Raw genomic sequence first — 13,388 nt, forward strand, 5'->3', positions numbered from 1 at the left:
TTTCAAATGTTGTTTTAGAATTATTGATAAGTGGATTTGGTCATTATAATCATCGACCTCTCACGCTCATCTTCTCTTTCTTTACATATTCATTTTAGAGGATGTCTTATATCTTAAAGGTAAGGGTAGAACAATATCTGTGGCTTACAGTGACGCCATAATGCTATCTATAAACTTTGATGAATGAAGCTTTCCCTCATGCTTGTTTCGTTCCTTGTTATAATTGGTGGCTAAAATATGAAGATGCATTTCTGGCATGTAAGTACTTTCTTCAAAAAGCAGGCTCGTGTGAAATACGTATGAAAATGTCATCTTATAATGCCTTAAAAATGCCCATTTTCCTATTTTTTAAAATGTGATTTTCCCTATTATTTTTCCCACATGGGAGTTTTTCATGTTAGTTTTCAAATCTAAGTGGATCACTGTGGCTAAGTTAGACAAATTAAATCCTTAGTTTCATATACTTTTAAGATAATCATTAATATCCATGTGTCACATATATCCATCATTGTAAGATATAAGATCAATAGAAGTTTTTTCTTTTTTCTTAGCATTTTAATCTGTTGGACATTGACAATGAGCACTATTTTTAAATTAAAGAACTTTTAAATTTAGTATTTTTATTGATTATTATTTTGTAAAGAATTACTTTATTTAATTTTTAAATTCATCACCATTATTTTATTTTATTTTATTGAAGTTGACCAGAGAGAGACAGAGAGAGAGAGAAGGAAAGTGAGAAAGCAAGCTGCCAGGTCTGGGGCTCAGAACTGCAGTCGGCCATGTGGGAGTCCAGCTGCCTTAACCACCATGCCACCTGCTGGCCCTTATTTATTATTATTTTTTAATTTGCCTAAGACACACACACACATGCACACACACACACACACACACAGAAAGTAAAAAAGCAAGCCATCAGGTCTAGGACTCAAACTGCAGTTGGCCATGTGAGAGTCCAGTGTCCCAAACACCACACCACCTGCCAGACCTGACAGTGAGCACTTTTTTGACCTGCTGGCTATTCATATGGCAAAAGCAAATTAAGTAATGTGTATTTCTTATGTCTATTAATTAAAAATATGACTTTATATATGTATAGTTAAGCTTGGCTATGAGCATATTATACCAAACCCTAAATTATTTATCAAGGGAGCCTTCATTTGGCACTTCCTTCTTACTGCAGGAAAATTAGTCTCTCTGCCTTCATTTTACCATCTGACAAATGAAAATTATATCCTTCTTTTGGGACTGTTGGTAAGGAAAAACTACTTAAATATCTCTGACACTCTTTGAAAAGGGATAAATTGGTTGTTGGGATTGTTATTTAATTCCCTTAAGACTGTATCAGTGTGGAACATAAACCAAGGCAGAAATACTGTTATTTTCCTAGAGTTGATACCCATTACTTTCTCTGCAGATGGTACCCTAAAGGCATTTGTCCTCCTGGAGAACCTGCTGCATCTTCTCCATTCTTGTTTGCACTCCTCTGGCAATTGAGAGGATAATGTCATTGCCTCTGTGTTACTTAAGTTTTTAGAGTTTATTGGAGCCATTTTTATTGTGTACAGTATTAAATTTTCATGCGCTTTTAGTGAAACTGTCAAAAAGAAAGAGGCATTCTATTTAATTTCATTTGCTCTTCTGTATTTCTTATCAGAGGAGAATTTTAATTCACTGGAAAATCTCTGTACTTACAGGAGTCTAGTAAAAGCCCCAAAACAATGAAGAAGTTTCTTCATAAAAGAAAGACTGAGAGAAAACCATCGGAGGAGGAATATGTGATTAGGAAAAGTATGTGTTTTATACTTTCTGAAATTTATTTATGAATGAACCAGTATGAGAATTTTTTACATGAGAATTTCTTTTTTAGGTTTTCATCATCGAATGTGAGCACTCACTGGAGAGAGAGACAGAGAAAGGGAAAGTGAGAAATAATCCCCCAGGGGGGATGGCCATGCCACAATCCATTGTCTTCCATTTTTTTTATCAGGATTTTGGGCATGCATACACACACACCCAGCATGATTTTCAAGCCACCAGGTCTGGGACTTGAACTGCAGTTAGCCATGTGGCAATCCAGTGCCTTAACCACCACAACACTTCTTGGTCCCAACATGACAACACTTTGTAATGATAGGAAGTACATGTGCATGTATGTGCATGTGTGTGTGAGACCATGCATGCATGAGGGAAGAGAAGAGAGAGAGAGACCTTCAATAGAGTCCTCTCACAGCAAGATCATCTTTCCCCAGCCTGCAGCTTCTCTGGGTCCTGGTAGCTGGTGCGTGCACCTGGAATGTTGTTTTCAGGCTGACCTGGGAGCCAAAGCATGGTCACCATTTGGCTTCCAGCACTACAGGATACTAGCATTAAACCCATGCCACAGCAACTGGACCAACATGAGAATATCTTTTTTATTTTTGGAGAGAGTTTTGTTATAGGGCCTGTGTGATCATTGGAGAAACAGAGATAGAGAGAAAGTGAGAAATCACCCCCTGGGGGTTGGCCATATCACAATCCCTTCTCTTCCACTCCCTCTCGAGATTTTGGGCACACAAACACGTGCCCAGAATGAGTTTCAAGTCACCGGGTACAGGACTCGAACCACAGTTGGCCATGGGAGTCCAGTGCCTTAACCTCTACACCACCCTGGCCCCCATGAGAACTTTGTAAAAAGCAGACAAGCAGAGCAATTTGTTCTTGGCATCGTGGGTTACATAAAGAAAAATGCATGGAAAGATTTGATCACCTCTAAGACTTTTGGATAAGTTGCTTCCAGCTTCACTTCATTTTATCTTAGGCAGACACCATCTGTGTCATTTTCGTGTTGAATATTTTGCCTCACTTGATTTAGAACCACTAAAGAGACTCATTTGCTTATGAATACACTTTTCTTTCCTTGTTTCTGATGCCTGAGATATTTTCCTGTACTGAGATAGACTAAATAGTCTTGAAAGCTGGGATCTTTCCAGAAATCTAATGCTCAGGTATGTTCTCAGTTAGCCAAAGAATCAGCCTGCTGACATCTAGAAACAAGGCTTAATTTGCAAAGTTAGTAAGCTAGCCAGTCAGTATGCACATATTTGGCTAGAAGGCTACGAACAAGTCTCTTCGGGACACATGTGAAGAAGTAAATCGCATTGCATGAAGGGGCATCAGGACTGTGTGCATCACTCAGAAATACACTATGGATCAATGTTTACTTGATTGCAGCTTCTGCCTGCCTCCTCCCCCACTGCACACCTGGGTGTGCACATCAGCCTATTAACAAAGTGTTCCCATCCAGTCATTTCAAGAATGAATTGGAGGATGTAGTAAAGAGAGAGGAAGGACAATCAGTGACTTTGCTAGCTGGTCAGAAAATAGGTGGGGTTAACAGGGGACACATCCTAGAGAAGGTGAGCCTTGAAATTTAAAGGAGGCAGGCTGTGGTGTGTCGGATGAGAGCTGAAGTCAGCACTAAGCCCAGTGCTGTGACTTTGACCTCTAAAAGACAACTGACAAGACCCCCATTTTAGAGCTCTGGGCTTCGGGAGCAGGCCCTGATGAACTCATGGAGGCTGACCCTAGAGCTCCCGCACAAAGATTAGCAGATCTTTCTCCTGCCTTTCAGAAACACTGTAGTAAGAGGCCAGTCCCTGGCACTGGCATGTACTGCATCATTTTGAGGAGCCAGAGCATAAACCTATGAAAAGCTATTTTTTAAGATATTTATTATAATTTATAATTTATATCTAACCATTACACATCTTTGTAGGGTACAGCATGGTTTTTAAACATTTTTAAAATTTTGCAGTCAATCACTGTATATCATTATAGCATACGAAATGAACTTTCCCATCCAGAATACACTGTACTTGTAGGGTACAGCATGGTTTTTAAACATTTTTAAAATTTTGCAGTCAATCACTGTATATCATTATAGCATACGAACTGAACTTTCCCATCCAGAATACACTGTATATTAATTGGCTCAATCAAAGATATTGCTATACATGTTATCCAGTATGATTTTTAAAAGTATGTATATGATGTGTTATAAACTAATAGAGGCTATAAAAATATTCACCACCTTCACTTAATATTACATTATGTCGTATCCCTCCTTGCGATCCGATATATAATGAATTATCAAAGATGTTCTTTGCTATGAAATACAGTTCTAAGGAAAAACAAAGTGGCTAAAATTCAGACAACAAAATGTTCTATAAATTAGTGAGGATGGATTTTTGAAAACAAAAATAATCTTAACATAGCCAATGAAAGAAAAATTTGCAATTTCCATGTAGAGGATTGTGGGAGATAAGAATTTATAATCTGAAAAGATCTGTGGTATTAATCATTGGTCTGATTAGAGAGAGGTAAAATTGCACATAACATTAGGAGGAGAGAGAAAAAAATCCTTTATGCACTGTGAATTCTTGTAAGACCATAGTACTATACTGTGCCTAAAGAAGTTAAGTTCTTGAAAAAGGAAAATGAAACAAAATTGGAAAGAGATGTTTCAAAGAGAAGACATGATAAAATCAGGTATTTGGTGATTTATAGGCTTTATGGAGTTCGTGATTTTAGCCTCTGTTAAATTCATTCCAAAGAAAGACTCATTATTGGTACGTTGACAGGTACAGCTGCTCTGGAAGAGGATGCTCAGATTCTTAAAGTGATCGAAGCCTACTGCACCAGCGCAAACTTTCAACAAGGCCATGGCTCAAGTAAGTTCCCCTAAACTTCTTTCTCTAATGAATGATGTTATTTCTTTACTGCTCACTGTCTTTTAGAAAAGGAGAAAAGCAACCCAGATGGGTTGTGAGGTGTGGAAGGCAGGTGACTTGGTGCAGAGCAGCGGTGCAGGACTGCATCTTTCAGATAAGGTGGTTTTAGCTACCAAGCGGGTTGTTTACCCAGTATTGCTTTTCACGCAGAGAGAAAGAGAAATGCAAGAGTAAAAAAAAAAAAAAAAAAGTGGGAGATGAAAGAAATAAAAAAAATTAAAAAAACTGCAGTTGGCCATGTGAGAGTCCAGTGTCCCAAACACCACACCACCTGCCAGACCTGACAGTGAGCACTTTTTTGACCTGCTGGCTATTCATATGGCAAAAGCAAATTAAGTAATGTGTATTTCTTATGTCTATTAATTAAAAATATGACTTTATATATGTATAGTTAAGCTTGGCTATGAGCATATTATACCAAACCCTAAATTATTTATCAAGGGAGCCTTCATTTGGCTCTTCCTTCTTACTGCAGGAAAATTAGTCTCTCTGCCTTCATTTTACCATCTGACAAATGAAAATTATATCCTTCTTTTGGGACTGTTGGTAAGGAAAAACTACTTAAATATCTCTGACACTCTTTGAAAAGGGATAAATTGGTTGTTGGGATTGTTATTTAATTCCCTTAAGACTGTATCAGTGTGGAACATAAACCAAGGCAGAAATACTGTTATTTTCCTAGAGTTGATACCCATTACTTTCTCTGCAGATGGTACCCTAAAGGCATTTGTCCTCCTGGAGAACCTGCTGCATCTTCTCCATTCTTGTTTGCACTCCTCTGGCAATTGAGAGGATAATGTCATTGCCTCTGTGTTACTTAAGTTTTTAGAGTTTATTGGAGCCATTTTTATTGTGTACAGTATTAAATTTTCATGCGCTTTTAGTGAAACTGTCAAAAAGAAAGAGGCATTCTATTTAATTTCATTTGCTCTTCTGTATTTCTTATCAGAGGAGAATTTTAATTCACTGGAAAATCTCTGTACTTACAGGAGTCTAGTAAAAGCCCCAAAACAATGAAGAAGTTTCTTCATAAAAGAAAGACTGAGAGAAAACCATCGGAGGAGGAATATGTGATTAGGAAAAGTATGTGTTTTATACTTTCTGAAATTTATTTATGAATGAACCAGTATGAGAATTTTTTACATGAGAATTTCTTTTTTAGGTTTTCATCATCGAATGTGAGCACTCACTGGAGAGAGAGACAGAGAAAGGGAAAGTGAGAAATAATCCCCCAGGGGGGATGGCCATGCCACAATCCATTGTCTTCCATTTTTTTTATCAGGATTTTGGGCATGCATACACACACACCCAGCATGATTTTCAAGCCACCAGGTCTGGGACTTGAACTGCAGTTAGCCATGTGGCAATCCAGTGCCTTAACCACCACAACACTTCTTGGTCCCAACATGACAACACTTTGTAATGATAGGAAGTACATGTGCATGTATGTGCATGTGTGTGTGAGACCATGCATGCATGAGGGAAGAGAAGAGAGAGAGAGACCTTCAATAGAGTCCTCTCACAGCAAGATCATCTTTCCCCAGCCTGCAGCTTCTCTGGGTCCTGGTAGCTGGTGCGTGCACCTGGAATGTTGTTTTCAGGCTGACCTGGGAGCCAAAGCATGGTCACCATTTGGCTTCCAGCACTACAGGATACTAGCATTAAACCCATGCCACAGCAACTGGACCAACATGAGAATATCTTTTTTATTTTTGGAGAGAGTTTTGTTATAGGGCCTGTGTGATCATTGGAGAAACAGAGATAGAGAGAAAGTGAGAAATCACCCCTTGGGGGTTGGCCATATCACAATCCCTTCTCTTCCACTCCCTCTCGAGATTTTGGGCACACAAACACGTGCCCAGAATGAGTTTCAAGTCACCGGGTACAGGACTCGAACCACAGTTGGCCATGGGAGTCCAGTGCCTTAACCTCTACACCACCCTGGCCCCCATGAGAACTTTGTAAAAAGCAGACAAGCAGAGCAATTTGTTCTTGGCATCGTGGGTTACATAAAGAAAAATGCATGGAAAGATTTGATCACCTCTAAGACTTTTGGATAAGTTGCTTCCAGCTTCACTTCATTTTATCTTAGGCAGACACCATCTGTGTCATTTTCGTGTTGAATATTTTGCCTCACTTGATTTAGAACCACTAAAGAGACTCATTTGCTTATGAATACACTTTTCTTTCCTTGTTTCTGATGCCTGAGATATTTTCCTGTACTGAGATAGACTAAATAGTCTTGAAAGCTGGGATCTTTCCAGAAATCTAATGCTCAGGTATGTTCTCAGTTAGCCAAAGAATCAGCCTGCTGACATCTAGAAACAAGGCTTAATTTGCAAAGTTAGTAAGCTAGCCAGTCAGTATGCACATATTTGGCTAGAAGGCTACGAACAAGTCTCTTCGGGACACATGTGAAGAAGTAAATCGCATTGCATGAAGGGGCATCAGGACTGTGTGCATCACTCAGAAATACACTATGGATCAATGTTTACTTGATTGCAGCTTCTGCCTGCCTCCTCCCCCACTGCACACCTGGGTGTGCACATCAGCCTATTAACAAAGTGTTCCCATCCAGTCATTTCAAGAATGAATTGGAGGATGTAGTAAAGAGAGAGGAAGGACAATCAGTGACTTTGCTAGCTGGTCAGAAAATAGGTGGGGTTAACAGGGGACACATCCTAGAGAAGGTGAGCCTTGAAATTTAAAGGAGGCAGGCTGTGGTGTGTCGGATGAGAGCTGAAGTCAGCACTAAGCCCAGTGCTGTGACTTTGACCTCTAAAAGACAACTGACAAGACCCCCATTTTAGAGCTCTGGGCTTCGGGAGCAGGCCCTGATGAACTCATGGAGGCTGACCCTAGAGCTCCCGCACAAAGATTAGCAGATCTTTCTCCTGCCTTTCAGAAACACTGTAGTAAGAGGCCAGTCCCTGGCACTGGCATGTACTGCATCATTTTGAGGAGCCAGAGCATAAACCTATGAAAAGCTATTTTTTAAGATATTTATTATAATTTATAATTTATATCTAACCATTACACATCTTTGTAGGGTACAGCATGGTTTTTAAACATTTTTAAAATTTTGCAGTCAATCACTGTATATCATTATAGCATACGAACTGAACTTTCCCATCCAGAATACACTGTATATTAATTGGCTCAATCAAAGATATTGCTATACATGTTATCCAGTATGATTTTTAAAAGTATGTATATGATGTGTTATAAACTAATAGAGGCTATAAAAATATTCACCACCTTCACTTAATATTACATTATGTTGTAAACATTAAAAATTCACTCTACTAATCATTAGGTTGTAGGGATTGTGACATATTTTTCTATATGAAAATGCATCATGACTCTCCTGACGATCCGATATATAATGAATTATCAAAGATGTTCTTTGCTATGAAATACAGTTCTAAGGAAAAACAAAGTGGCTAAAATTCAGACAACAAAATGTTCTATAAATTAGTGAGGATGGATTTTTGAAAACAAAAATAATCTTAACATAGCCAATGAAAGAAAAATTTGCAATTTCCATGTAGAGGATTGTGGGAGATAAGAATTTATAATCTGAAAAGATCTGTGGTATTAATCATTGGTCTGATTAGAGAGAGGTAAAATTGCACATAACATTAGGAGGAGAGAGAAAAAAATCCTTTATGCACTGTGAATTCTTGTAAGACCATAGTACTATACTGTGCCTAAAGAAGTTAAGTTCTTGAAAAAGGAAAATGAAACAAAATTGGAAAGAGATGTTTCAAAGAGAAGACATGATAAAATCAGGTATTTGGTGATTTATAGGCTTTATGGAGTTCGTGATTTTAGCCTCTGTTAAATTCATTCCAAAGAAAGACTCATTATTGGTACGTTGACAGGTACAGCTGCTCTGGAAGAGGATGCTCAGATTCTTAAAGTGATCGAAGCCTACTGCACCAGCGCAAACTTTCAACAAGGCCATGGCTCAAGTAAGTTCCCCTAAACTTCTTTCTCTAATGAATGATGTTATTTCTTTACTGCTCACTGTCTTTTAGAAAAGGAGAAAAGCAACCCAGATGGGTTGTGAGGTGTGGAAGGCAGGTGACTTGGTGCAGAGCAGCGGTGCAGGACTGCATCTTTCAGATAAGGTGGTTTTAGCTACCAAGCGGGTTGTTTACCCAGTATTGCTTTTCACGCAGAGAGAAAGAGAAATGCAAGAGTAAAAAATAAAAAAAAAAGTTGGAGATGAGAGAAATGAAAAAAATTAAAAAAAACCATTGAAATGAAAACAATTAAAAAAAACCATTCTCTTTTGAAGAAAATAGATACCTTCACTGACACTAGTTAGGAATTAAAGAGCCCAGAGAGTTCCTGTGTCTGTGAACTGATGCTAATCTCTTATAGGCAGATTTGGAAAGGAAGTCATAATACTATCTTTGATCAGCTGCATATTTAAGCGAATAATGCTTCACCAAATTCAAGTTGCAGAGTTCTTCTGAAAATCTGGAAATATAGCTGCTTCGCAGAGGCTGCTCGAATTGTATAAAATTGATCAGGGAGTTAGTAGGTAGGAGTGTTTCCCCAAACACCTTTCAGATTACAAACTCAAAGAGAGATGATATTTTTTGATTCATCCTTGTGCTTTTCAAAAGCCAGGTCACGTGAATTGTCTTTTGTCTTCCATTAGTATAAACATTCAGGATATCTTTTTTTTTAAAAAGACTTATTTAATTTTAATTTTATTTATTTAGTTATTTTAATTTGACCAAAGAAGGACCAAGTGAGAAAGAGAGAGAAAGTGAGAAAGCAAGCTGCCAGGTCCAGGACTCAAACCGTGGTTGGCCATGAGGAAGTCCAGAGCCTTTAACCACCACACCACCTGCCTGCCCTGACATTCAGGATATCTTTTGTGAGGGATTTGCATCTGCTTGAGGAGTGGATCCTCTATAATGCTCCATTTTGGACAGCCACTGACCAATCACTCAAGTGTGAGAGGGATTTCTTGGGTGGACTGTCTTGGCATGTTCTTTCACAGTAACAGGTCTCTAAGGTTGTTTAGCAAAGGTTTGATGTAAAAACATTTGTCCACAAAGATGAGACCTTTATACTTTCTGCTTCCCAGACAAAACCTGACTGTGACTTCAGGCACACCCAGCTCTGAAAACAAGTTTCAAGGAACCAGGAAAGGGCAATGAGAGCAGTTTTTATTGTGAAAACTAGGAAATAGAGGGGGACAAGGAGACATCAGAAGCGCCCACCATACAAAAGCTGACTTCATCTCTTCTTCACATACCCTTGGGGAGGTATTTCTCACTTTCCTCTCACTGTCTCTGTTTCTTGCTCTCTCTGGTGTTTGCACGCACCTTAACGCAAAAACTTCTTAAAAAAATAAAGAGTAGAGTGGAATTGAGAGATTATCACATCAGCAACAAAGATTCAGGTGTCTTCACCATCTCCACTCAGCTCTGGAACAAAACAGGTAGTATAACAGACATGGGGCTCTAATGGGGGTAACATAACAGACATGGGCCTTCTCCATTCTCTTCTCGGGATATTGGGCATGCACACACATGCAGCTGGCGTGATTTTCAAGCCACCGGATTTGGGACTCAAACTGTGGTCGGCCATGTGGGAGTCCAGTCAAGCAATGCCATCTACTGCCCCCCCGACTCTACTTTTGATCAATATGGCCTCAAGTGACCCCACCATCTCTTTTCACATCAGCAGAGTCAATTGATCTATTTACAGGTGCAGACAGGTGTTTTGGCCTAAATAGGCACATTTTTGTCTCTTCTAACAGCCTGCCTTTTACATGTGGCAAGTGTCTAGTGCTCTGCTTGGCACACGACAGGCCTTTTAGCATCACACTGAAGGATCCAGAGTGAGGGGGAGATCGGAGATGCGGGAGAGCTATTTGGTGATGCCCCATGTCTGTTATGTTACCTCTTCTGTTCCAGAGCTGAGTAGAGATGGGGAAGACACGTGCATCTTTGTTGCTGATGTGATAATCTCTCAATTCCACTCTACTCTTTTTTTTTTAAGAAGTTTTTGCATTAGGGTGCATGCACACACCAGAGAGAGTGAGAAACAGAGACAGTGAGAGGAAAGTGAGAAACACCTCCACAGGGGAAATGGCCATGCTGCAATCCCTTCTCCTCCATTCTCTTCTTGGGATCTTGGGCATGCATGCACATACGGCTGGCTTGATTTTCAAGCCACCGGATTTGGGACTCAAACTGTGGTTGGCCATGTGGGAGTCCAGCCAAGTAATGGCATCTGCTGCCCCCCCGCCCCCACTCTTGATCAAAACAGCCTCAAGTGACCCTACCCTGCACTAGAGGATGTAAAAAGGACAAACGAGTGTGACTGATACTTCCGAAGCCCTTTAAGCATGTGTGTTCCAGTGCAGTGCTGATCTCAACCTGATTATTACTGAGGTTACAGGAAACTAGCGTGTAGTGTATCATTCCTTGGAGATTTTCAGGGAGAATGTGATCACCGTTCAACTTGTTGCTTTGGGAGAGTAGAATGAGAAAGTATAGGAGGCTTGCTTGAGGACAGTTTCCATAGTCATCTTTTAAAGTTGTTTCTCTGAATACAAAATGCTCCCCAACATACAAATATTGAATCAATATGTTTGGCCATTTAGAATTCCTCATGTCAAGAAGTTTTAGTCAGCAAATATTGGGTGACTTCCCTCTGGGTTCAAAGTAGGAATATGCTATGATCAAAGATCCTTCTGTAACAAGAGTGGGCAAGAACAAACACCTAGAGTCTTTGCTAGTAACTCTCCCCTTTCCTCTCTCTTGCAACCCTTGTTTGTAGCTACTCGCAAAGATTCCGTTCCACAAGTCTTACTCCCTGAGGAAGAGAAACTTATCATTGAAGAAACCAGAAGCAATGGCCAGACCATCATTGAAGAAAAGTGAGTAGAGTGGGCTGAACTTTTCCTGCTCTGTCTGGGGTTCACAAAGAAGATCTGGGGGGGAGGGGCAGTGTGGTACTCGTAAAGTCTGCACTGAAAGACAGCTTCTCTTCATCTGAAAATGTGGCCCTCTTTGCTGACCATGCAGTTAGAAAGGCTGCCCCCAAGGAAGGGAAGGGGGAAGGAGAGGCAGGGAGGTCAGAGCCCTCCAGAGCAGCTCCATGTAGTTGCTGCCCCTGCAGCTGTCTTCTCCACACAGAAAGCTGCTTCAGGGCACACATGGGTTCAGGAAGTGCCTGAGAAGGCCACAGCATGGATTTCCCTGCCCAGAGGGATGCCTCTCTCATTTTTTGAGTCAGAATCTGGACTTTTACATATGAAGGGGACTTCAAAAGTTTGTGGAAAATGCATATTATGAAAAAAACTGTAGAGGGGAACCAGCAGATGGCATAATGGCTATGTCGCTGGACTCCCATGTAGTTGACTGCGGTTCGAGTCCCGGACTCCGTGGCTTAAACTCACGCTCTGTGTGTGTGTGTGTGTGTGTGTGTGTGTGTGCCTGCCCCAGGTCCCGAGAGGAGAACAGAGGAGAAGGGATTGTGGCGTGTCCATCCCCCCTGGGGGGTGATGTCTCGCTTTCTGTCTCTCTCTGTCTTTCAGGCGAGCTCATGCGCCCTATAGTAAAACCTCTCCAAAAGATAAACATAAACGAAAAAATAACTGGATACATCTCTAAAGTCCTTTCCAGGGAGAGAGCCAAAGAGGAAAAGACCATTTTACAACCCAACCGGGGTGCTTCATCCTCTTTTTTTGGAGGGTATTATATAGGATCTTTTAGAAATATGCCCCTGGCTTTGTGTCATGTGGGGTCGCATAATGTCAGGAGGTGAGAAGAACAATGTTATAGCACAGATATTGTAGAATAGTCAGGACATAGTGATACCTCTTTATACATTAGGTGACATTCATTCCTGCCCCAATGCTAGAGAAATAAAAATCTTATGATGGAAATATTTAAAATACCAATTCATAGAAGCGAGGGATAGAAAGGTGGTTGCCAGGGGCTGGGGAGGTAGAGGGGAGAGGGAGACATTGTTCAAAGTAGACGACATTTTAGTTATGCGGGACAAATAAGTTCTAGAGCCCTAATGTACAACATGGTGACTACAGGTACTAATACAGTATTACATACTTCCTTTCGCTATGACAGTAGATCTTGAGTGCTCTTACCAGACACACCCACACTGGTAACTACATCAGGTGATGGATGTGCTAATTATCTCGACAGTGGTAATCATTTCACAATGTAGACATATAACAAAACATCATGTCATACACAATTTTTGAATATATACAAATTGAATATATACAATTTTTATTTGTCAATTATATCTCATTAAGGCTAGAAGAAGGAAACCTCATGATGGGTCTTAGTCTCTTGTTTTTTACTCATCCAGTCTGGGAAGCGAGGAGCAAAGGAGGAGGGAAGATGCAGTGATGTGATGTTTAAACAACTATATGTGGTAGCAGTTTATCTCCTATGAAAATAAGGAACAAGAGAATCATACAGAGCGATACCATTCCCAATCACCTAGAAAATACACTGCTTTTTAGGATCTTTTATTTGTAAAGCATCATCTATTTAATATTATTTATTCATTTATTTATTTTAATTTGACCAGAGAGAGAGACATAAAGAGGTGGGG

At 40.0% G+C, this 13,388-nt stretch overlaps 1 protein-coding gene across 1 annotated transcript in view; it reads left to right on the forward strand.

Moving 5' to 3' along the window:
• ARHGEF6 (Rac/Cdc42 guanine nucleotide exchange factor 6) overlaps positions 1-13,388 on the forward strand; it is a 146,898-nt gene that overhangs the window by 131,564 nt on the left and 1,946 nt on the right. Inside the window, 3 exon segments of the mRNA XM_006172377.3 lie at positions 1,698-1,791; positions 4,623-4,712; positions 11,583-11,682. Coding sequence (XP_006172439.3) covers positions 1,698-1,791; positions 4,623-4,712; positions 11,583-11,682 — 284 coding nt within the window.

The sequence above is a fragment of the Tupaia chinensis genome, unplaced genomic scaffold (assembly GCF_000334495.1).
Source record: "Tupaia chinensis unplaced genomic scaffold, TupChi_1.0 Scaffold000706_1, whole genome shotgun sequence".
Taxonomy (NCBI): Eukaryota; Metazoa; Chordata; class Mammalia; order Scandentia; family Tupaiidae; genus Tupaia; species Tupaia belangeri.